Genomic DNA, 24763 nt, shown 5'->3' with positions numbered 1-24763 from the left:
TCATCGGACACTGCAGCTCTGAATGCTATCTTGCTACGCCGAGATGCCGATGGCTCTTATCGGCATTTTTACTCGACAGAATTTCACAATATTGATTTTTTCAGATCTCTTGCGTGCTTGTAGCGCCAAGAGAATTCTGAGGGGAAGTGAAGAAAAAGAGCTGTCAGAAGTTTGCAACGTTGTTCGGCCATAGATTAAGATTTCTTCACTGCTTGAGATCACGATTAAATGCTGGCACGTATGCACAGCACGGTAATTTAAATCCAGACAAAAGTAGAAGGTGTTAAGGAAGTGAGATGAGTGAGGGTGGGAGGAAACATAGCTGAAGCATGTTTGTCTAATGAGTTCACTATAATCTTATAATGAACTTCCACGTGTAATGATAGTACAAACAGGGATAGACAGACAATGAAAAAGTCCTAGTGGAAAAGGATGGCGGGAGGAAACTGGGGCTTTTAGGCAAAACTAGAAAAAAAAATCTAAGATTGAGAGAGCTAAGCTAAGCAAGTCCTAGTCTGCCTTTCTGCACACCCGAAGACATTCACATGTCGTCACTTTGCGCCTCTGTACTTGTTCTGGCACCCTGACAAGGGGTCTGCCTGAAAATCCCCCTTCAATCCTCTGATGTCGTCAGACATCAAGAACCAAGCTGGTGTCATCCACTTGGAGAGTCAAAGGTCAGGAAGGAATCTGCTTCATGGTAAGTAGCCAGGCACTAAGCCTGACACTGAGCCAGTAGGTGAATGGGGAGCATGTTGCTTGTGACTGGCCTCCTGTTCTCTGCTGACCAAGAGATGCACTGTGTGTGCTTTCTGGAAATAGTGAAGCGTCAGCGTGCATAGAACTTAATGTTTACAGTTTGCAATGTGCAGAAGTGTATTTATTTTTGATGCGGCTTCTGCTTATTGGAACTCACTGACCAGACCGACAGGTACAACAAAGAAGTGAAAACGGCTGCCATACACCTCAACGAATAAACAAATACAATTGAAACAGAAAGTAGCTGCTATGAGCCTGACCTACATGCCTCGAGACCCATGGATTATACATCTTAGTCATGGCATTATGGCTTCTACGCTGAGTGAGTGAGCTTTTGTCAGATCTTGCATTCGGTGAATAATTCAACAAAACATGCATGTCTGGATAAATTGACACTTTCCAGTTAAGATTTGTGAACAAGGTTGTTGCACAAACGGCAAGCCATTAAATTTTAAACGTGAGCGTGTATTGCGTCTCATGCGCATATCTGTTTCTGCGTGAACTTTGTGTCACTGCACATAGAGGGTAATCTGCAATAAGCTGTTTAATGGGCTCGTCTGCAGTGACGCAAATATACTCACCAAGCTTTGCACTGATGGATTCTGCATGACAACTAACTCGCATAGACTTTGGCCCACACGCCTACATATCAATGAGCTGCTTGGAGCTGCAGCATCAGAGAAGTTCACTGCAAGCGTACCGTTTTATTGGTACGCTTTATTTAGATTTATTTATTACATCAGGAGAATGTCAGCGTTAAGTATGTGCACACAGCAGCTTTTCTGCAAGTTTTTGTTATTTAAAGAAAAGTTTTTGGTAAGCTGGTTACCGAAAACCATGGTTTAACTCTAAAGTACTCTGGTGGTAAGTGGCTAAATTGAAACAGCACAGCTAGCTGCAAGGTAGACGCAAATGAATCAACTGATTAGAAAAACCAGCAAACTGAGTGTGTCATCTTTGCTTTATCTCCAAAAGAAGTCAGTGTTATTTATTTATTTTTTTAAATTTCTGGTATAAGACAAAGCAAATTAACTACGATTAGTAACACAGAGCAATAATAAGGTGGTGTTTTCCTCGTTTGTGCATTGACTGAAGCAACATGTTCACAAACAGAAGTTGTGGTAATATAAACATGAACGATTAAATAAAATCACATTCTAAAAGGAACATTTAGTCCATAAAACACGTGATCAAACATTTACTGCACTGCACAGATATCCATCAAAACTCCTAACAAAATGTTTACTCTGCAAAAGCACAAACAATTAAGAGATATTAGAGTTTGTGCCAAAAGAAGCAATGTCCCAGAATGCCTTTCATCCAGGAACCGCCACAGAGCAGAAGTTTAATAGTTTGTCTTTTTTGTGTGTCTGTCTGTTTATTTACTGTGACTATTGATGAATTCTAAATGCAAGGTAGCCATTTTGTGCCTCGAGGTTCAGGCCAGGCAAGTAAGAAATATCTTAAGTGTTTATCAAAGGAGATTTTTTCAGCTTAAACCTTGAAAGTGTCAGCCTTTGAGTAAAAATATCCCGCTTATCTAAAGCAAATTCCCCAGTGCCGACAGATAGGGAACACCTTTGTGTTTTTGCCAGTTTTTATGCCATAACGCAGTTTTTTTTTTTAAATCTTGTTGTTTTAGCAGGTCACCATGGAGATACTTGAAAAGTACAGTACTGAGTGAGGTGATACTTTCTAAAACGTTTTAGAAAAACTGCTTTGATGACCACTAGAGCGCGTGTATGAGCTGACTCGGCCACTCAAAGATTAATTTAAATAACTGTGTAAAAGTTAATTGCTCTTAATCGGGCTTGTAACTCATCCGCCGCGAGTATGATAAAAAGAAAAAAAAATTTTGTCAACTGGAGCTATTGGACTCATAGAACGTGACTCACTGTCGTCCTCACACAGTATAAACGCAACAAGCGAGAAATAAAACTATCATTTCCCTAATTATGACGCACAATGTAGAACAAGTGGGTGAGAGTGGTCATTAATTCATTTTTGTTAAGTGAGAGGATGGAAGTGGCACAAAATGTAAAGTTTAAAAGTTAGATTTTTGTGCTTTTTATTATTATGCTTTTTTTTTTATTTCATTGTTTATTTTACTTGTTTGTTTTTTTTTTTGCTGAGGCCTGCTGTTCTGTGTCACCACATCTCGGTGCCTTGTTCTCAGACACGCCTCGATCTTCGGACACACATCCGAGCTGTAGAAGACTATTAGTAGGTGTGAGCTGTCAATCAGCCGCGGCCCGCCCTGGTGCTCCGCAGACGGGAAGCGCTTGTGTTTCGCAGCCTCCCCCAGCAGCGGTGCAGTGGGACCTCTGTGGCTTCGCGCAGGACCACCAGACGGCAAAAAGGGACAAAAATGTAAAGGATTAAGCAGCTTTGCACCGCTTGTTGAAAGCCTTTTTTGGAAGCCTTAAAAAACAAAGGAAAGGAAAGAAAAGAAACGATGCGTAAAGTTGCAGCTGCGCACCACGGACGTTCAGTAATCTGTGCGTAAAACTGAGAGACACTGAGGAGAGAAGTAAAACTTCGGCGGGGGATTTTTTTATTTTTTCCAGCGAAATGGATGCGAAAGGCTGAGAAGGAAGGAAGGAATTATTTTTATTGTTATTGCTGTTATTATTTACTCTGATGTGGAGCGTTAAAGCTGTTAAAAGGGACACGCTCTGTGAATCTGTCAGGTATGCAGACTTGAGGTAAAAAAATAAAAATAAAAAAAAAAGTAGGACATCGCCGCTCTGCAACTTTTTCCTGCCATCCATCTGTTATGATCGTCCTCAGCGCCGATGCTCTCTGATGTCACAGGTCCGGCGGAGTCTAGAGTCACATTTTACTGCTTACAAACAGCATTCTACCTCTCGCCATCACCATCGGCATGGACGAAAGCGTTGAGAACGTAGCTGGCAACAGCTGCGCGGACGCGGAGAGCGTCGGCCTCAGCGTGCTCAACTGGGAGCAAGTGCAGCGGCTGGACGCCATCCTCACGGGCTCAATACCCATCCACGGCCGGTGGAGCTTCCCCACTCTGGAGGTGAAGCCGCGGGACATCGTCAATGTTGTCCGTAGCCGCATGGAGGAGAAGCGGATACACGTCCGGGAGGTGCGTCTGAATGGATCCGCGGCCAGCTACGTCTTGCATGAGGACAGCGGTCTGGGATGGAAAGATTTGGACTTAATATTCTGCGCGGACCTGAAGGGAGAGTTTGAGTTTCAGTTAGTAAAAGAGTTGGTCCTGGACTCACTTCTGGACTTCCTGCCTGAAGGGGTCAATAAAGAGAAGATCACACCTCTGACCTTAAAGGTAATTACACATCAGCTCTTGCAAAGCAGAACTTGTGGAAAACCAGAACTTTTTAGCTTTTCAAGAAAAAAAAAAAAAAAAGATCCTGGAAAATCTAAACTTTTGAACGTAATACCCCTAAATTGTATTTGAGTAGGCCTCACCAAAGTATAGGGTTGAGTTTGGCCTAAACTAGAAGCCTGCACATTTAAAAAAAAAAAAAAAAAAAAAAAGAGGGGGGGTGATTTCCAGTTCAGACAGGATTCTGTCTAATCCAATTGGAGCCAGCGCTACATTAATCATTCAGCCCTCAGTTACCTGGATATCAAGGACTACCCTGGCTACTAATGGCCCACCAACAGGTGTGATTGTCAAAGCATCATGACTAAGATTTTTATCTGCACAAACAGAATTAATGTGGAGTTGCTGAAGCTGTCAACAGCCAAAAGTTCATCAATTTCTTCTCCTACAAAACTTATGATTGACAAAACCATAAACACAAACATGAACCTATATGAGTCAGTAATAGCAGCTGGGGAGAAACGTTTGGACTACTGCAATGGCTGAAACTACATTGCAGCTGTGAAGGGGAGTACAAGAGAGGAAGACGGGTTAGTGGGCCTCTGGGATGGATTAAAGGAAGGTGGATGGTTTTCAAATATTTCAAGAAATTTTGTAATGTGTACCTTGAGAATTGATTTTATTAAAACCAAAAGCCACGCTTGGTTGGAATACTTAAAAAAAAAAAAGTACCATTATTTATTATAGTTTTCCATTTATTTTAAAGTAATGTATAAAACTTGAGCGAACATGATCGTAAAACGCGGTATAAATTTAATAGCGGCTTTCAAATAATCATGCAGAACATTAAACATCTTTGCCAATCCAGGGCCAAATGTCCGACAATCCATTTATACTTCCTGTAGCTTAACAATTATATCTTTTCAATTTTTTTCTACTAGTGATTTTTACAATCCAAAGTAGTTCTAAGCAGCTCAATTTGTCTTATTTTTAAGTGTCAGACAAGTGTAGTAGTAGTAGTAGTAGCCTTTTTTCAGTCATCTGACCAGCAGTGCCCAGCAAGGAGAAGGGGCAATGTTGCATAGGGTCATAAAATTACTTTAAATAAAATCAGTGTGTTGAAACCTTAAAATATTGGTAAGCAGCCTAATATTAAGTTACCAACATCAGAGGATTTTTATTAATTTACACTTTCATTGTTATTTAAGTAAGATTAAAGGCACTGGTTTGAATTGTCTTTTTTTTTTTCACTATGACCTCAGTGACCCAATAAAGGTGCCAAGATCAATATTCTCCATCTGTGTCAATGGCTGATTAGTCCCAATCTCTTTGTTTCCAGGAGGCTTATGTTCAGAAGATGGTGAAGGTTTGCAATGACTCAGACCGCTGGAGTCTCATCTCGCTCTCCAACAACCACGGCAAAAACGTGGAGCTGAAGTTCGTGGACTCTCTCCGCCGGCAGTTCGAGTTCAGCGTGGACTCCTTCCAGATCCGCCTGGACTCGCTCCTCCTCTTCTACGAGTGCTCTGAGCACCCAATGGCCGCCACCTTCCATCCGACGATCATCGGCGAGAGCGTCTACGGCGACTTCCCCACCGCACTCGATCACCTGCGGAGGCGGCTCATCTGCACCCGGAGCCCCGAGGAGATCCGGGGCGGCGGCCTCCTCAAGTACTGCCACCTGCTGGTGCGAGGCTTCCGCGCGGCCTCCGACGCGGAGATGAAGCTGCTGCAGCGGTACATGTGCTCCCGCTTCTTCATAGATTTCCCCGACGTGGGTGAGCAGCGGAGGAAGCTGGAGTCCTACCTGCAGAACCACTTTGTGGACCTGGAGGAGAGGAAGTATGACTATTTGGCCACGCTGTACGACGTGGTCAGGGAGAGCACGGTGTGCTTGATGGGACACGAGAGGCGTCAGACGCTCGGCCTCATCTCGTCGCTGGCGCTTCGAGTCCTGGCCGAGCAGAACGCCATTCTCAACGCTGCCAACGTAACCTGCTTCTACCAGCCGGCTCCTTACGTGTCAGACGGCAACTTCAGCAACTACTATGTAGCGCAGGTTCAGCCGATCTACCCTTGTCCACTTTCACCTTCCCAGCAGTACTTTACTCCTTTGCAACACTCCTGGTATTCCACCTGGATGCCCTGTAACTAAACTTTCTGGATGCCCATGTAGTTTTGTGGAACTCGTGTCTGCATGAAAAGAATGCATCTTCTTGTTTTTAGCATGAAACGAAGCTGTTCCCTGTGTCAGGGCACACGCAGTGAGAGAGAGAGAGAGAGAGAGAGAGAGAGGACTTACAACTGATTGGTTTGTGGGTTTGGTAGATCAAATGTCTGCTGAGCCACGAAGCCCTCCAAGATATGATAACTTTGTTAATTTTCCACAGCTTACAGGAAGTTACATGCACACTCTGAGCATTAAAAACCCAGAATATTCACCTTAAATGCACCAGAACAGCCTGGTGAAAATATGGATTCATTCACATGGTTTCTTCTGCTCTGTGCATGTGTTGATGTGTGGGTGTGCATGCGAGTGTGTCTGTTTGTGTGTGGAAGAGTCTTTACGCAAGCAATGCAAAAAAAGAGGAACTGGGTACCGTTTACAAATCCAAAGATCTGCTTTAATGCTCAAGTTTTCTAAAGTTCACGCAGTAAAAAAGAAAGAAAGAGAAACAACAAAACAATGCATGTTTTATTTCTAGACAGGAATAATTTTAAAGTGCCTATACCAAGCCTAAAATGGGGAAAAAAAAGCATTTTTAGGATTCATTACTATAGAAAAGTATCTTGTCCTTAACATGATACTGAATGTATTTATGGAATTGAAAAAAAAAATTCTCAATGCTGAGTCAGGTCTCTTACACTGAGGGAGCTTTTGGAGCAACCTTTTTTTTTTTTTTTTTTTTAAACAAGGAGTTTCTGAACACTCTGCTCATCAGCACTTCTGCGGTCCAATTGTGTTGTGATTACCAAAGAGGAAGTAACATCATAATCTCATTTTCTGTAGAAGTCGCTTGTGGGGGGGATGGGGATCAACATCTTAGTAAAAATAGATTTCAATAAACGATAGCCGAAAGACAGAGGCTTGGATGCAAAACAGCAAACATGAGACAACATAATAAGAATCTAAATTAAAATGAAAGTGGATTAATGCATGTAAACAAAAGGGGGATGATTTAGTTGCTTTCAAAGAGACATAAAATGGTACAATAAGGAATACATGCCCATTGTGTGTAAGTTTCGTCAGTGCACTTCTCTTGTTTTTGCTCTGTGATGAGAATGCATTTAAATAAGTCAACATGGTGGTATTTTTTACGATGCAAAAAGTAAATAACAGTGAATGTTTACATATATGTAAAGGTACAGCTGGATAACCAAAATGTAAAAAAAAAAGAAAGCAGTCAAGCAAAAGATCTGAAACTAAATAACACAATACACTTTCCATGCATGATTTAACAGGAGATAAAGCAATATAAAATTACACTGGAAAGTTGTGAAAACATTGTGAATTTATCTAATCGTATTTAAAACATTTTCCCCCCCTCAATATTTAGCAGTAAACAACTACAAGTATTTAACTTTTTTTTTTACCATTGACATTTGTTGCACTTGATCATCTCAGTACATCTGGCCCTCAGGAACAATCTGCATGCAGAAAATACAAAAAAACAACCAATTTTTCAAATCAATCAGTGGAACAAGTTAAGAGGCAAAAATGCTCCTCGCTAGACAGCAAAGTGGAAGGAACTGCACCTATTCAGCCCTATGCAACATATTCCTTTGAGTCATTCTGTACCTGAATTGTTTGCAGATTTGTAACTGGCATGATCGCACTAAAACGGTGTCTCGAAGACCAACTACAAATTCATATTTGAAAAATCTGTTACAAATTTCGTAATGCGTCACTCTCTTTTTGGCAATACAGCTACCATTGAATGCAGCCAGGATTATAAGCAGAAATGCCTCTCTAAATAAAACCAGCCCATTACGAAAAAGGCAAATTCAGTGCAGTAGTTGCACTGAATTAAGGTAGTGCAGTTGTACTGCTGCTAGCAAACAATAGTTAGACTGAAGCATATTGTTAAATATCAAAGAACCAATGTAGGGAAAAAACTGCTGAAAAAGCAAGATTCTGCCTGGTTTATAGGGTTTGCCAACATAATAATAGACAGACAGATAGACAGACAGACAGACAGATCATAGGGGATCTTGCAAAGATCGAGAGCAGGATTTGAAGAAATGTTGCGCGTATGTAAACTAGCAACTTCATAAACTTCACTGCTAAGTAGAGAGGTAAAAAAATAAATTCCTAATTAAAGGAACAATCCTGTTTCCTTTTAAGTGTATGTTTATGTTTTCTCCAGGAGACCATTTTTGCCTCCTGGCTTGTTTTTCCACTGACTTAACCCGATGAACTGAGGTAAAACTAAGATTACAATGGCCCCATGACATATGAATGCACTGAAAAAGACAAAGACGAGTCAGGATTTGAGGGGTTTAGCTGATGAAGAGGAGGTTCGATGAGTGGAAAAAGCGCTCAGCGACGCGGGTATTTTAACGGCAACAACTGGCTTTTTTCCTGTGCTGGATTTGTCATGAAAGCAAGAATTTAAAAATTTTAAAAAATTTTGAATTTTTTTAAATTCAAAATTTAAAAAAAGCACTCAGCAAATTTTCCAAAACATGTCAGAACTCCTATTTTTATATGTCGTGATCTCTATTTTTGTACAGAACGTGTCGGGGCTGGTGTTTTAGGCCTTGTGATGTATGGTTTTTGTGTAAGTTTTACTTCAGCTGATGAAGAGCAGTACAGCTGAATGGAGGTTTTACTGAGTTAAGGTACATGTTTTGTTTTGTTCTGTTCGTGTGTGTGTGTGTGTGTGTGTGTGTGTGTGTGTGTGTGTGTGAGCCTGCGTGTGTGTGCGTGCACGCACACAGGTGTTGTGGATTTGTACCGTTCAGATGGAACGATGATGATGATGATCTGACAGCTGTTCAGGTGTCAAGTTGATTAACTTGATCAATAAAAAACCAAAAACATCAAAAATGACTTGTTTCATCTAAAGTTTTCGTGTTTTTTTTTTCCTTCCCCCTTTTGAATTGCTCTTATTTGTAGAACTTGGTTGCTCATAGAAAAGGCCACATTAAGTCAACGCTCTCAGGTGCCCACAAAATCCCCACTTTCACTGCCAGCCACCGACAGCTGAACGTGAAGGATTTCCCCTCCAGAAGACGTCACGGACGAGCGTCAGCAGGCGTCATAACGCCGTTTGCCAACTTCCTTGGCTTCGACTGAATCGCAAACAGCAGGTGGATGGCACGTTTATGCTAAGACCTTACTACCAGCAGAGCCTTGGCCTCCAAGAACACATGTTGGCCTGCTGAGTGGATCGGATCCAGGTCTGCATCATCTAATGCCTGCAAGCCTTGACCTCCAGATGTCACTTTCCCTGCTGAAGTTGAAATAAATGTCTTTTAGCCTCTTTCATCATCAGGATCTATTTTTTTTTCTTGTCTTTATCTCTAAATAATAATTCTACTTAGTGTTTTACAGCTACACCAAAATTATTTTTTTTCTCTGAGCTCACCTAAAAAAAAATAATTTCTGGATTTGCTTCGGTTTCATCTTTCCTTACAGAGGCTTCTTGATGAGTTTAAGCAGAGAAGATGGGAGAACCAGTGTTATCCCTGTTAAGAGGGAGTGAGTCTCTAAATATAGCCCCACCCATCTCAGCTAGTATAAGGATATTAGCCCATCTACAAAAAGCTGATTAACTTCCCTGCACAAGCATGTACTCACAGCTCTAGATATAACACATACCTGTCCCTCCTTCTGCCGTCTTTCGGGCTGCGGTCAGCAGAAAGATCCAAAAAAAGAAAGTGTGTCTACTTCCTTATCAAAGGCTTTAGGAGGAAGTGACAGAGAGGGATTGAGGCCTTCAGAGAGTTGCACAATGAGAGAGGCTACTAGCCCATCAACACAGTTTTACTCAGAACGTTTAACACTTTTAAAGGCTCAACATGTGGGCTGTGGTGAGGAAGTGCTTTTCGCAGGTTTTGGGAAAAAGAAAAAAATCTCTCACATTTTGTAATTTCGCAACCTCAAACTTAATGTATTTTATAGGGATCTTATGTCATAGACCAACACAAACTAGAACATAATTGTGAAATGTAATAAATACCATCCATGCTAAGGAACATTTGCACAAATGAAAATCAGAAAATGGTATGAAACCACTAACACAAAATGCTATCAAAACCAGATCTTGAAGCGTCTGTATTGCTGTTGGAAATATTTTTATTGATACAAATATAACTCCAGTGATAATAAAACCCCATGAATGTGTTTGGATGTTTTCACAGATAAAAAAATCAAATCAAGTCAGGCTGCCAATTGAATTATTCAGATTTCAGAAAAACAACCAAAAAAAAGGAAAACAGGAAACGAGGAACAACCAAAAAGGGACTAGCAAAACATTCAAAAACAAGGGGAATTCTGGATGTGTTTTATTTTATTTGTTTTTTGTGGAACTATTAGGACACTGGAAACAAATGACTCTATGTGTCGAGACATGCAAACACACATGTACACACTTGGGGTCCGGCAGGGTTACGCTGGAGATGGACCAGTTGGAGCCGCAGCCGGGGCCAAGAGTCCGTCCAACTCAGCCAAGCTGGGGTCAGAAGCCACGGAGTAAGTCAAACAACAGCAAGACGAGACTGTGAGAAACTGCGATTTATGTGTCTTGTGCATGAACCAAACACAAGAGATAAAGAGCGGCATGCACATCCGCAACTGAGTGTTTGTGTTACTTGTGGGGGCTTAAGTCTAGCTGCGAGTGTAAGACATCTGTAGACGATGATGATTTTAGAAAACACGAATCGGAGCCATATGCTGAACTTGATCCTCTTGATTATTAGGCAAAACAATAATAGTAATAATAATAATTCACGCTTGGAGAGCTAACCCACCTCCAAGAGATTTTCCATGACAACAAGTGCCAAACAACTGACTGGCTGGAATGGTAAATCCGATTCATCCATTATGTTAAGTGTTTGAGTCTGGTTGTATAAACTATTTGGCCAGTTGGACCCCGGCCGGCACTGGAATACAGACGCGTTTGTTCCGATGCAAAAAAAGAAAAATAAATCAGCCACTAACAAGAGAAAAACGTTGCAACCTGACCGGCATCCAAGGCAATTATTGGCTTCTTGTTTCCTTGTTTGTCTTAGGTGAAAAAATGAGGTATAAATCTATCAATTGGTCAGAATGAGAACAACAGTGTTTCAGCTCAGTCTGTTTGTGTAGATGAAGTTCAGGTTCACTCAGTAACCGTAAAAACATGCCAACAGCCACATGAGGATAATACATAGCAGTGCAGCCTGTTGTATGTCACAAAATATTACACAATGCAAAATGAATAGCAACACTTTGACATGTATACTTGTGCGCTCATTCTTGTGTGTGGGAAATATATATGTATGTAGATACACTTTTTTTTTTTCTGTACTGTAGCTTTAAATGTCAGGGTGAAAGTGTATATTGTAATGCCTTACTATCTAAAAAAATGTTAACACCAGTTTCAATTTTACTAGGTGTTTTCTGTTTATTTGTCTTTCCATGAATTTCTTAATAAAGGAATTTAGTGTCTAAGAATAGATTGCAGTATTTGCTGAGACTTGGATTTGTATTATGTTAATCAACCACATTTTATTCATACTTCTTGTTTTATATATATATATATATATATATATATATATATATATATATATATATATATATATATATATATATATATATATATATATATATATATATAAAGAGAGAGAGAAAAAGAGAGAAAAAGAGTGAGAGAGAGAGAGAGTTCTGATATTGTTTACACTTGTTGGCCTATTTTGTTTTTACTAAAGTTTAAGTAGAAAAGCATAGCGTGTGCAAAAAATGCTGAAAATCCGACTGGGTCTTGTCATTTCTAAGACTCAGCAAATTCACGCCACAAACAGAGGAGGAAAATGTCAGTTTTGTTAAATCCTGTGACCGTATTTCTGGTCACAGGATTTTCGTCCAACTTTACCTTTTCCCTACAGTTAAGCAGACAATTTTGGCACCTAAATAAAGCAAAGTGGTAGTTAAATAAAACAGTTTTACAAGCAATTCAAGCTGCATTGTAAAGGTGAAATACCCAAAACGACAAGCAACCGTTAGACCCGAATGTCAATTGCAGATCTCAAGGGAAAAGATTTTATTACAATTTCCACCACAAACTCCACCCAAATCCCTTATTCAAAAAAAAAGAAGATGTTTTGTTTTAGTGTAAGTGCATCACAAACAACTTAAAGTAATGTTCACAAGCATAAACTATATCATGACTAATAATAAAAGCACAGAAATGTCAGTCTGGGCGAGAAAGTGTTTTGGTCAGGCTGAAAACAAAACAAAGCTAAGAGCATGGTTAAAATCGCTCCAGACGAACTCCAGTTTAAAGGCAAAGTGACTGAAAACACACACCAAAATAGTAGGCTGATAAAATGAAAAGAGAAGAAAAAAAGACAAATATCTATGTAGTACGTGAATGAATCATTTCAATCTTCATCATTACCAAATGGGTGGTAGGAAAATCATTTTATTGCTTTTACAGTTTCTGCTTATCATGCGGCCTCATTTGTGTTAGCCTCTGAAACATTGCAGCTTAAAGCACCAGGTTCGAGTAAATACTTTAGCCCATAAGAGTTTTTAAGTGTACTTTTGTTTTCCAAACATGCAAAAGCATTCTTAGTGTTTCCAAAGCTATGTAAATAAATAACATTTAGAATATGCATGCTTTTGAGTTGTAACATTTCTGGAAAAAAGAAAAAAAGAAATAAAAGATTGTGGGTGATGGATCAAATGACCATGCAGGAAGATTAGAAACAGCCTGAGCAAGCATTACAAGAATCAAGTTTGTTTTTGTGTGCACGTGCAGACACATCTGCTGTTTCTGATTACAGCACCGTAGGAGGTGTTGTAATCTGTAATGGATTCCTCCCAGATGGTAAAGAAGCAGAAAATAAGAAAATAAATAAAAGGGACCAGGACAGAACATGTCATTTGGTTACCAGGGTCAACCTGGCTATCTTTTTTGAAAATGCATATTGCATATATAAAATTCTCACTGAACAAAGAAAACTGAACCATCTCTCAGCATAAATGACAAATGGAAGGAGTGAAACGTCAAGTGAACTGCATCTGTAGCAGGTCTCCTTAACCTTTGGTACAAAAGAGGCTCTTAGGGCATATTATTGCTCTTCTGTGTCCTTGAGAAAACCGTAAATATGATTCGTACACAGACAGAGCCCGACTTTTTTTTTTTCCTGAAAAAAAAAAAAGCTGATGAAAACTGCTGTTTTCATCAGCAGTTTTCATCCTGCTGATGAGCAGGATAGTTTTCATGGAGAGTGCTCCATCAATTAAATCAATGGGTTGACCCAGTGAGGCCCTCTAACACCACAGGTAAATCCTATGAAGAGCAAAGGGGCCTTTACTGTTTGCCGCATCCCAACAAGCCTTTTGTAAACCTCTTTATCAGAGAATGTTGTCAAATTTGTGGTTTACCAAAGCGTATGTGGCATGCTAAAATTGCAGTCAAACGTATTTTACAGGCGAAAAAGGCTTTCCACTGTCTACTACAGTAGATGTCCTGCACGTGTAATCATAGAAGACGTGTGGTCAGTGATGGTTTCTACCAAAACAGCTGCTCACATGCTGGAATGGTGAGCCAGAAGTTTAATAGATGACACAAATCTATTCCCAAATACAAAGGATTCGAGGTACCTTTACTTCCTGGAGCAGCTCTGCTTAGAAAGTTGAAAGGAGGGTCACGAGGTTCAGATTCTTTACAGATTGAGTAACCGACCTGTAAGCGTTTTTGGTAATTGGAGGCCATGAGGTGCTGCATTTTACTCACAAAGTGTTGCTCCTGCCTCATGGAGAATGAAGCAGCACTTCTGCTGGAGGTCACAAGAATTTTAAAAGCGCAACAACCTAGTGGTTAGAAACCCCCGAATTATCACTGCTTTCTCTTTCTAGTTGGGGTAATCTAGTAATCTCCTCTCTGGCTTGTCCCAAAAATGCTTAATTTACTTCATAAAGGACGGGATGGAAGGAATGAACCACATTGCGGGAGCCTGATGAGAGGGTAGGATTGTACCATGATAAAAGTCTTTCTCCTCAGCCCCTGTCATCCAGCAGCTCTTGCCTCCCAAAGACAAGCCTGGTCGCAGCCCACTTGTACTCCTCCGCTGTTTTTGAATTGAAGTCTGCCTATGCTTGCAGTTTGGCAATCGCGTTAAAGGAAGTGATCGAAGCCATTCAGTCGGTGTCGGCCACGCTCCCAAATATTGAGCAGCTACAGTCGGAGTTTCTCTCTTTGCAGTGGAGCATGGTTGTTAATAGTTCACGCAATTTTCGGTAAGCTTCATAGCGTAGATTCCTTCACGACCAAACTGGTACCGTCAAGGCTAAATAGTAACAATTGGGTAAAATCAGATCCAATCATTTAGTACTTCAGCAGAGTCCAGACCTCCAGCAAGCAATTGTTTCTCAAAAGCTGAGGGTATGGAAGAAGCAGGAATTATACCCGTAAATCAAATAGAATGGAGGATTTTCACGGTTCTGTTCCAGATGTATAGGCGGATGCTTTCTGACTTTCCAGTCATGTCACACTGTTGTCTTAAAATACATCCAGAGATCTGAGTTCAAATGAACTCAGATGGTTAATGTTCAAACTGTGATGCCATTGAACCATAATTTGGACTTTTTCAAACTGTTCCTAGAAAAACGTAACAAAAAAAAATATTTAAACGATATCTCTCGTTATTCTAGCATTTAACAAATAGAAAGAATTTAAGGAATCCCCAGTCGACACAGATACCACCTGAGGTTACTAGGATACACGTTGTGGGTTTCTATTTGTGTATCCCTCTCTTTTTCACTTTGTGCGTTCATATGTGTGAATGCTGGTGTGTCTGTGGCTCCACAACCATTGGGGGGGGGGCAGAAAACCCAGTTGCACACGTCCTGGTTAAAGGATTACCACGTTCTTTCGGTCTCCGCCCAGGCCTCCTGCATGCCTGTTTCACCTGGGCTGTAATCATAGTCATTATCACTTTGTAGCAGCAAACACACCTGCCAGCTCCGAACTTCTGCCAAAACCACACCTGCATGTGGCTAAGTATGGCTTTGTCACTATATGAGGAAACGGAAAGTTAAAGCTGGCCTCTTGAAATGACATGTGGGCTCACTTTACTTCACCATATATCATCAGCTGTATGACAATAGTTTACGTACTCTCGCTTCCTGAAGCGTCTTTGATATTTCTGACGGTATTTGTTTTGTGCAGTTGCACAGGACTCTTATTATTATATAAAATAATATTTCATTAAAGTAGGGTTAAAAGATTCATTTAAAAAAAATGTAACTTTTGTTTTGAGAAAAAAAATCCTCTACTGGTACCATAATATGGACCTCAAACATGTCCTACATAATAAATGGATCTTAAATATTTTTGCATCTAACTCTTAACTTTTTTTTTGGTTTGTTTGCTTTGCATGCTCCATAAATAAATAAATGAATAAGATCAATAGATATCTTAAAATTTTCCATGTACTGAATTAAAAAACGATTCAAGTTGAACATTTGCAACATAATACATGTATCAGTTATTGGCTTCTAACCCCAAATTTGAACATCTGCATCTGGTATAGATGGCACAGAAACAAGGATGACTTCACTTTTTTTTTTTTTTTTTTTTTTTTTGATATCTCCCATGATTATTGGAAAATATGCATGTGTTGTAATCTTGCAGTCATATGGTGATGGTTTGGTTTGGCAAGTAATTCGTCCCATGCTTTCTTGTGGGGGAAGTTTCCACCCACATGGTTTAAGTTTGGCAAGTATCTCCTCCTGGTAAAACTGGGAAACAACTGTGGTTCCTTGCAACATGGCTAAACACTTTGAAACCTCCTAGTCATATCTAGCTGAATGTCTTTTTTTGTAGCTCTTGCTCAAAACAACAAAAAAACAAGTAACAATCAGTCAAACAAGATAAAGAGCAATGGCAATGTTCAGGACAGACCACCCAGTCTGGTGAAGCCTCAAATGAAGCACTCTTTAAGTGCTAGCTGAAAGGGCATCAAAGCTAAGTACAATTTGTGATTTCAAGCCAAAAAAATAATAATTGTACTAATTTTCCTGAAGTCACACATAGCTGCCATCCTGAACATTCCCAGTCAAATTTATAAAATACATTAGAGCTGGTGAGTGATACTGAGGATAAAATGGTTCTTTGAAGAAATGTTTATGTGCCTGCGTGTGCGTGTTAAGCTCGCTATTTTTTTCGTCAAAGGTTAATTAGGTTATAATTTCCTGTTCTTTGGCACACAATGACACACGTGCGGGGTTTGCAGCATGCGTGACCTTTAGTTTTACATCTGAACGAGCTCCGGCTCCATGGCCGTGATGTTTGCATAGCAAACAAGCTACGTGAAAGTTCATTTGAGTTCAGTTCAGTCCAAACCACGATTATTTTATTGTTTCCAAGTGTAAATTAGATTTAATAGTTACTTTCGTCACCCAGGGGATTATAAACACAGCGCTTTGCAAAAGCATTTCAGTTTTTAAAGGTTAAAGAGTAAAGCACAAGAACAAGTGTTATTGTACTTCCCATTTAATTGGGATGTTCTTTTTTTTTTTTTTTGATTGACCAACATGGTAAAATGAACGTCATTGAAAATGATACATATCCTGTCTCCACCAGCTTTATTTGCTTTTTTCATTGCAACTTCAGTGGAGAAAAACATTTCAGTCTCGTCAATTTGGTCATTTTCCATCAAGTATGAAGCCTTCGATATAGGCAACAGAGTCTAACTCCAGCCCTGTATGCTCAGACCAGATCACCTTCTTTCATATGTATATCCGACAGCCTCCTCTGCACAGTTTGTGGCAAAGTTAACACTGGATCCTGTGGTTTCACCTCAGCAATGGCCTTCTGCTTGCCACTCTTCCGTAAATGTTAGATTGATGAAAAACGTGCTGAAGAATGCCACACGAGGTCCCGGCCGTCATCCAAGACAAGAAGCTTTAAGCTAGAATTGTTTGACACCCAAATCAACATTCACAGTCTGATCTGTCATAATGTGGTTGCAGCCCAGTCATTTATAAATGTACGACAATGACTTCTTTTTTTTCTCCCCAGTTGTTGTATCAGATGTTTACACGCTGGTTCTAGTCTGTTTTTCTAAAAAAAAACAGGATGCCTTTGGTCGCTTTGAAAGTTTGTAACAAAAAGCCAGAGCTCCCAAACAGGAACCAGACTGAACATGTAACTTTAATTGGAAACACGTGTTTGTAAACCATATCAAAGGTGTAACTGCACTGTTATTGCAATCTCCATTCAACCATCCTCATCAAGTTAACCAATTTATTACATTTAAATAATTGAAAGGAAAACTGAATTGTACAGGGAAACTTCCCTTTTATGCCGTACAGGTTCCACAACATGCTCTCTTATTGTTTTGTTTTTCTTCTTTGTTTTGTTTTCTCCTCCATCCCTTAATGGGTGATTTTGGCAAATCAGTTGCGGTTAAAGGATCTGGTGAGGATGGCTTTGCCTACTTTTGTTTAGCTGTTGAACACATTGTCAATGTACCAAAAAACAAAAACAAACAGACAAAACTGCACACGTTTTGCTCTTTTAATTTTTATTTGTTGACTAAGTATTTTTGCAATATTTATTATCCCGCTCATTCTCATTCAAGAGTGCATTTAGGAAATTCTTATGACTGAGACAGCCAACGCTGCACTTATCCAGATACCTATATGTTTTCACTTTGCTAACAAGAGGTCATATCGAAACCTTTACACAACTGTTGCGGTCACTGACCTCTAGGGGCTCTGTTCGTGTTTCTTCAGGTGAAATGTGTTGGAGTTCATCGGTCACTCCATAAAGAGCTCCATGCCGGCGGTCCTTTTTCCCTGGGCCTTCATCTGTGTGCTGGCTGTTGTCTGTGGGGACTTAAGTGATCTTTATGTGAGCAATATTGTGGGGAATTAAGTGAATGATTAAAATAGTGATTCACAGTGGAAGCTGGTTTGGGGTCCTGTGCCATTATTAAACCGTTTTCCTCCCGTTTTGCGTATAGCCAGAGAGCTCAGGATTTATACCTTTTAATTTCACTTCTAGAAAGTGTTTTGTTTGTTATTTTGGCCTCGGAGATCCTGAAGTTTAAAGCTTCCCTGTGTGTGTGTTTTTTATTGTTCTCTTGTGTTTGATGTTTTACCTAAATGGTAAGATGAACCATCTTTTGCTACTGACATCATCTCATTTAGCTGGATCACCACATCTTGGTAGCTTTGCAGTTATGTGGTTCTCTTCCTTTTTTAGATGGACCATTATTTGCACAGCTCTGTGAAATTTAAAGCTCTGGCCGTTGTTTTACAAGCAACCTTGATTTAAACTTCTCCAGACCGGTGTCACTGATCCATCTGATGTTCTTCATCTTAACGATTCTCTTTGCTCACTAATGTTTTCTAACAAACCTCTGAGGCCTTCACAGAACAGCTGCATTTATTCACAGATTAAATTCATTAAATACCCAGTTAAGCCTATTTTTTTTCTTTCTTTTTTTTGGCTAACTCCTGAAGCCCTGTGTTTCAGAAAAAAAAACATGTTCGAATACTTTTTGATTTTAAATATTCATCACTTCCTTTGCAAAATTCCCACTTACTCCTATTTCTCACACACCATATCCCAGAGGTTTGGCAGAGCTGGAGATTTTAGGCTGGACTTTGTAATGTTTTATATTTAACTCTCGTGCGATCCTAACATTTTGTTTACTCCACTGTCCTACGGGGAGTAAACAAAATGTTAGGGTGGGTCATTTTTGACTCACCCTAACAAAAATGACCCACCCTAACTAAAGCCCCAAAATAAAGCAGATTAATTGAATTTTAAATCCAAAATCTATTTTTGCATGATGCAACAATCTGATATTTATCAATTCTTCTCAATTTAATTCATTTTTTATCATGTATTTTTGTTACACGGTACAAAAAAAAGCGATCAACAGTATTATACACTTTTGTTCTTTTTACCACAAAGCAAGTGTTGTAGCAGTTTTCTTTTACACAGTTAAAGGTTTATTATTGTAATTATAGAAATGTGAAGTTGTTTCTTCTGAATTAGTTATACTGAAAGGGACAAAAAGTCAACAATTTGTAACTTTTTAGTCAACGGTTAATTCTTTTATATTTATTTAGGAAGTGAATTATAAAAATACCTCTTGTAACAATAAAAAATAAAGGATTTTGTGAACAATTTAACATCAGTTCTTATTATGTGAGGTGTTCAACACAAGAACATCTTCTGTTCAATATAAGATGTTGAACTTATAAGATGATCTTTTATTGAACATCTTCAACATAAGTTGAAGAGCATGCTATGCTTATCTCCCCACGTTGAACATAAGATGAACATCCTACGCTGAACACAAAATGTTCAAGACAAGATGTTCAAGAAAATCTTCATATCATGAAGATGTGAAGTGAGGGGTTAGCTGCAGATTGAGAGTACAGGTATAGGTCAAATGCAAGTTCAATTCCTGCATCAATCCAGTTTCTTTGATATGTGTGTGTGTGTGTGTGTGTGTGGGTGGGCATGTGCAGGTGTGTTTGTGGGGTGGTGTGTGTGTGTATTAGAGAGAGTTTGTGTGTGACCTTCAAACTCTTCTTCTGGTGTTTAAATGGTCAATTTAGGAAAAGTAATCAAATTTTAAGTCGTAAAACGATTGTTTGGGGTATTTTTTTCTACAGCTACACATGGTAGTGGGTCACTTTTGACCCGCAAGAAAACACAAGGGTTAAAACTGTAAAGATTATAGAAACATTATTTGTGATAACAGGCTTTGAAAATCTGCTTATTCATTTACCTTGGCTCAATTCACCCTGATAGTGAGCATGAGGCAAAAGTTTAAAGAAAACAAGAAAATCAGTTTCAGTGAATTTACAGCTAAACTCCATCAAAGGTGAACTCGACATCTTAAATCATCCTCTAATCGAGTAGCTTCGGTCTGGTTCCCACCACCAGACGAAGGTGATGTTTCATAACTTACAAAGCAACATGCCTGTGGGCTGAAAGCCTGTTCTCTAAACTTAGTGATTCTTGTCTTCCTTACAGCAGATTTGTGGTTTTCTATCAGACAGTCTCAAGTGAGCCCCGCACCCACCGAGGTCAAAGAGTAATGTTGAGACCAGAATGTAGAGGAGACGTGAATGAGAGACACACATGGGGTGATTTTGACCAAGCTCTTACAATTTAATAGACTAAATGATTACACATAGTTTATAAAAAAAATTCTGGAGGAATAAGAAAACTCTCTGGCATAATTCTTCCTTTTCATAAAACTCGTCCTTGAACAAAAACTCTTCCTTTTCATAAAACGAACTTCAAGCAGACTTGCAAGCTTCAGAAGTACTCTGCCATGTCACAGGGCGGCTATGTTTACACATGAGGCCTTCTACCGCTCACATCCTCCGAACTCAGTTCAGTCTGTCCGTCCCGTGACCCCACTGGTGACTTCCTTTCGCTGTGTTTAACCCTTATCCCTCTCCCAAATCCAGCTTTCAAACACACATACATACACACTTCCTATGTAGGTTGAAAACTAAACGTCCCCAGAAGTTGCGTAACCACCCAGAGGTCAATCAGGGGACGAACTGAACTGAAAAGCTGCACACAGCTTACCGAAGAAGGTCTGGAAACGGCTATACTTTCTGCTCTCCATGGTGACAACCCAGATGGGATACAGAGACTTGTTGTAGTTGTTTTTCTTCAAGTTATGTTTTAAAAAAAAAAAAAAAACCACAAATACGGAAGTTGTTTGACAAATAAACTGAAGTATCAGTTGCATGATGCAGAACTAGCATTATGGAAGAACCTTTTTTTATTTTATTTTTGCTATTCAACTGTTCAGGCGTGTCGCTCACAACAGCTACATCTTGTAATTTCTCTTCCTGTTTTAATGAGAATTGTTTCAAATGTGTTTTCAGAATAAGTCTCATATCTCAACAAGTGTTTCATTAGAAACTAGTTTATTTTAAAGAATGAGACCTGCAGGGGCTTTGCAAAACTGAGAGGCAGTGAACGGAAGCAGCTGAAAGTCTCACTTTTCTACATTTGATCAGTTTGTGTTAGTGTACCTGAACGTCACTAATGTTTCTTTTAAAGCATTACCCTGAAGACGCTCTGTCACATCAGTCAAATTATACACTTTTACCATCAAATTCTGGTCTTAAAAAGTCTTTTTAATCTATGATTCATTGATCTAATGTCAGGGAAAGTGAAAATACTGATATGTAGTCTGTAAAACATTTGGCTCAGACTCTAAGAAAAATCAAGTTGCTCCTGTAGCTAGTTACCTTAGGTAAATTTGCAGGGGAAACACCTGGAGAGAGTAGTTTTATTTTATTTTTTTCCACATCATTAGACTTTTATGTGTAAAAAATTACTGCCAATCTTCTGTCTATATTATTTAGAAGTAGTGGTGCACCGATTGCAGTTTCCTTACCTATCTCAGATTACCCATTTTTAAAGAACCTAACCTGCCGATACCGATTTTTTTTTTTTTTTTTTTTGTCTGAAATGTTGGTAAATATAGAAAGAAAGTTGCTGAGTTGGCAACAGTAGGGTGCCTGTCAGTCAAACGCTCTCGTGGCAGAGTAAAAGAGGGCAGTGGCTGGTTTTTAGACCTTTGCTGAAGTAGATAATACATGTGGATAAGATCACCTTCACATGTAAGAATCGGGCGATCACCAGTCTCCCAAAATTAAGGAAATCGTCTGACTAATAAATTAGTGCACCCCTATTTAGAAGTCATGCTCACATATGCTACGTCAACCTTCTTAGGGTGTTTTTCCTTTAGAGAAGGCATGCCTCTAAAGACTCTTTTTGTGTAGCAGTGCGTAAAATTGTGTTTTAAAATGATCTATCTGCTTGCAAGAAGCTTTGGAAATGCCTCCTATAACTAATTTACATTTTGCATTTTAAAAATACATGTTCTTTCTCTAAAATAAGCTTTTCTCTTCAAGTCAAAATGAATTATATGTTTCTAACTCTAAACTGGCAGGATCAAGACCTACTTTTCTTCTCTTTTTACATTGAAAACATGCTTTTATGATGTTGTCAGGGCCAACCACTTCTGAGTACTGAAAAGTACTCTTAAGTTGTCAGATCTCATTAGATCTACAGTACTGCTAGACAGAGTACTGCAGTGTATTTCCTTTGCTAACACCCTCGCCGCTCAGAATGAATTTCTTAAGGCTTTAATATACATCTAATTATTCCTGGATGGAAAGAATTATAAATAAGCAATTTTCAAAGCTGTGGGGTTAGGAAAGAAGCATAATAAAAAACCTTCTAATCTAGTTAGAACAAAGAGACCAAATTGCTGAATTTTTTCTGACCAGAATCCACGGGTGTCTGCAGTCAAGTTATGAGCGAGGGCCATCTGTTTCTTATTGACATGGTCAGTAAAAAAAAAAAAATCAAACTTTAGGACAAAAGTCCCAAGTTCCCTGTGGGAGCAGGTCACTCCGCAAGACTCTGAATCCATGAGGGTGTTTGCGAGCATGAACGCCTTATAAAAACCCTCCCATCTGCTCCTCCCAGCCATCTGAACACAGCTGGAGACCAGATATCTGGAGAGACAGCGAGCGAAAAAGTAAGCCTGAGAGCGAATTAGACCAAGATGGGGGTTGATTTACAGGAACAAAGGTAATTTGGGGTAAGACCGACTGACCTTATATGGAGAAACATGATGAATTAGTAATTTCTGGTGAAGCCATCGCATCTGGAAATGGAGAAAGCTGTGTTTTTGAAGTTTGGTTCCAGTTGTTGAGCTTAATATGTTTTATTATTATTATTATTATTATTATTATTATTATTATTATTATTATTATTATTATTATTATTATTATTATTTAGCCTTTATCTTTTTTTCACCAGGAAAATCCCACTGAGATAAAAAATAAAAATAAAAAATCTCTTTTGTAGGAGAATCCAGGCCAAGACTGGACGCAGCAGACGGGGATTACAGAACATTCACAACAAAAACAGAATAAGTTAACACCGTCATCAATAAATCAACGAAAGAAATTCTTCAATTGAAACATTTACGACATTTATATTTACAGTTTTAACGATTATCTATTAATATTCTATCAGCCAATTCTGCTCACTTCTTACTGTTTAGACATTAATGTGTTCTGGATGGGATTACTTTCCACTTGTTTTTTTACTGTACTTTTCATTTCCTCACTGTATTTAACCCACTCTGACGGTTTAATTTATGCCCATGCTATACATGAAAAAAATGATAAAAAAAAATACATGCAGTCCAAATTCCCCATCAGTAATTCTCAGACAATGACAAGATAATCAATGAGAGAAAATTATATCACCGTTGAAAGCATCTGTTTGAGGATTTGTGGTTGCAACATGCGCTGCTGCCATAAAAAACTTGGAATTGAAAACAATAGGGGTGGGGGGGAAGAAAAGAAAGAGATAAACTTGTGTCTCTGGGTTTAGCTGATTAATGTCCCACTGCAGCAGGGAAAGAGGAGTCGAGCCTACCTCATCCCTCTGAAATGACAACATTGTTTATCGCAACACAAATCGCGACTTGAAAAGAGCTTCGGTGACAACAAACACATGCTGAGAGGCGCAGGCTTGAACATCGACGCTAACGCACTTTCTGCTATTAAAACATCAGCTCGGAAAAGTGACATGTTGAAACTTTCTGGCCAAAGTGCAAACACTGTAAAGCTCCCTTTGTGGACTTCAGCAGAGCTTAAGCAGATGTTCCAGCTTTTGGTTTTGTCAGAGGGTTTTTGCTCTGTTGCTATTCTTGCCATTAAACGACTCCAAGCATCCGGTATCGTTAATATTTTTTGACATACAAATATGACAGTGTGGACATTTTCTCACCAGTCAAGAAAAAAGCAAGAGATTCTTAAAACAATTGTGAAAACAATTCGACACTTACAGCTGATGATGTACTGTCTTGCAAAATACTATTACCTGTTAAACTCTGAACATTTTATAATAGCAAATATACACACACTTCAGTGTATTTTATTTCAAACTTTCATGTGAGACCAACTCAAAGAAGCGGAAAACTATCCAGATATCATGATGCTGCCATCTCTACGTTGGATGAGAATGAGGTGTAATGTTGGTGCTTTTTTGTGCTTTTGTTGTTGTTGTTGTTGTTGTTATTGTTGTTTTTGCGGCAGTATCTGTTTTGTACATGTTGCCCAAAAAGTAGAATTTGCTCGAGATTTGATTTGTCGTTGGCGAGTTTCATGCAGGAATTTTAACGGCATTTCTTTCAACGTCTTTCCTCTTGTTGTGCTTTCGTGAATTTGTGGAATATAAAACTTTTACTTGTTGTGTTAGAAGCTTCTTCCACCTGAGCTGCGGTGCTTTGCAGCTCCTCCAGGGTTACCCTGTTCCTGACTAATGACCCCGTCTGTTTTGGTCATGTCCTTTCTGGTTTGCAGTGGTGCCATACTATTTGCACCGTACTTTCTTTAGAGGTACATAAAATAAGGTTTTCAGATATCTGATATCTTATTTGCATTTAAAAAAAAGGCATATG

At 39.2% G+C, this 24763-nt stretch overlaps 1 protein-coding gene across 1 annotated transcript; it reads left to right on the top strand.

Moving 5' to 3' along the window:
• The first annotated feature begins 2118 nt into the window (after positions 1–2118).
• LOC106906337 (terminal nucleotidyltransferase 5A-like) lies at positions 2119–9119 on the top strand. The gene is made up of 2 exons (XM_014971583.2): positions 2119–4069; positions 5409–9119. The coding sequence occupies exons 1-2, from the start codon at positions 3644–3646 to the stop codon at positions 6222–6224; spliced, it is 1242 nt and encodes a 413-aa protein (XP_014827069.2). The 5' UTR covers positions 2119–3643; the 3' UTR covers positions 6225–9119.
• The last annotated feature ends 15644 nt before the right edge of the window (positions 9120–24763 follow it).

This window comes from Poecilia mexicana, unplaced genomic scaffold (assembly GCF_051168715.1).
Source record: "Poecilia mexicana isolate PSO_F unplaced genomic scaffold, ASM5116871v1 scaffold_21, whole genome shotgun sequence".
Taxonomy (NCBI): Eukaryota; Metazoa; Chordata; class Actinopteri; order Cyprinodontiformes; family Poeciliidae; genus Poecilia; species Poecilia mexicana.
This window is presented reverse-complemented; position numbering and strand designations above follow the sequence as displayed.

Bases quoted from the DNA above. Each gene is read 5' to 3' on its own strand.
- LOC106906337 (XM_014971583.2), top strand. From the start codon at position 3,644: ATGGACGAAAGCGTTGAGAACGTAGCTGGCAACAGCTGCGCGGACGCG. The intron at 4,070-5,408 runs GTAATTACACAT...CTTTGTTTCCAG, and splicing joins TCACACCTCTGACCTTAAAG to GAGGCTTATGTTCAGAAGAT.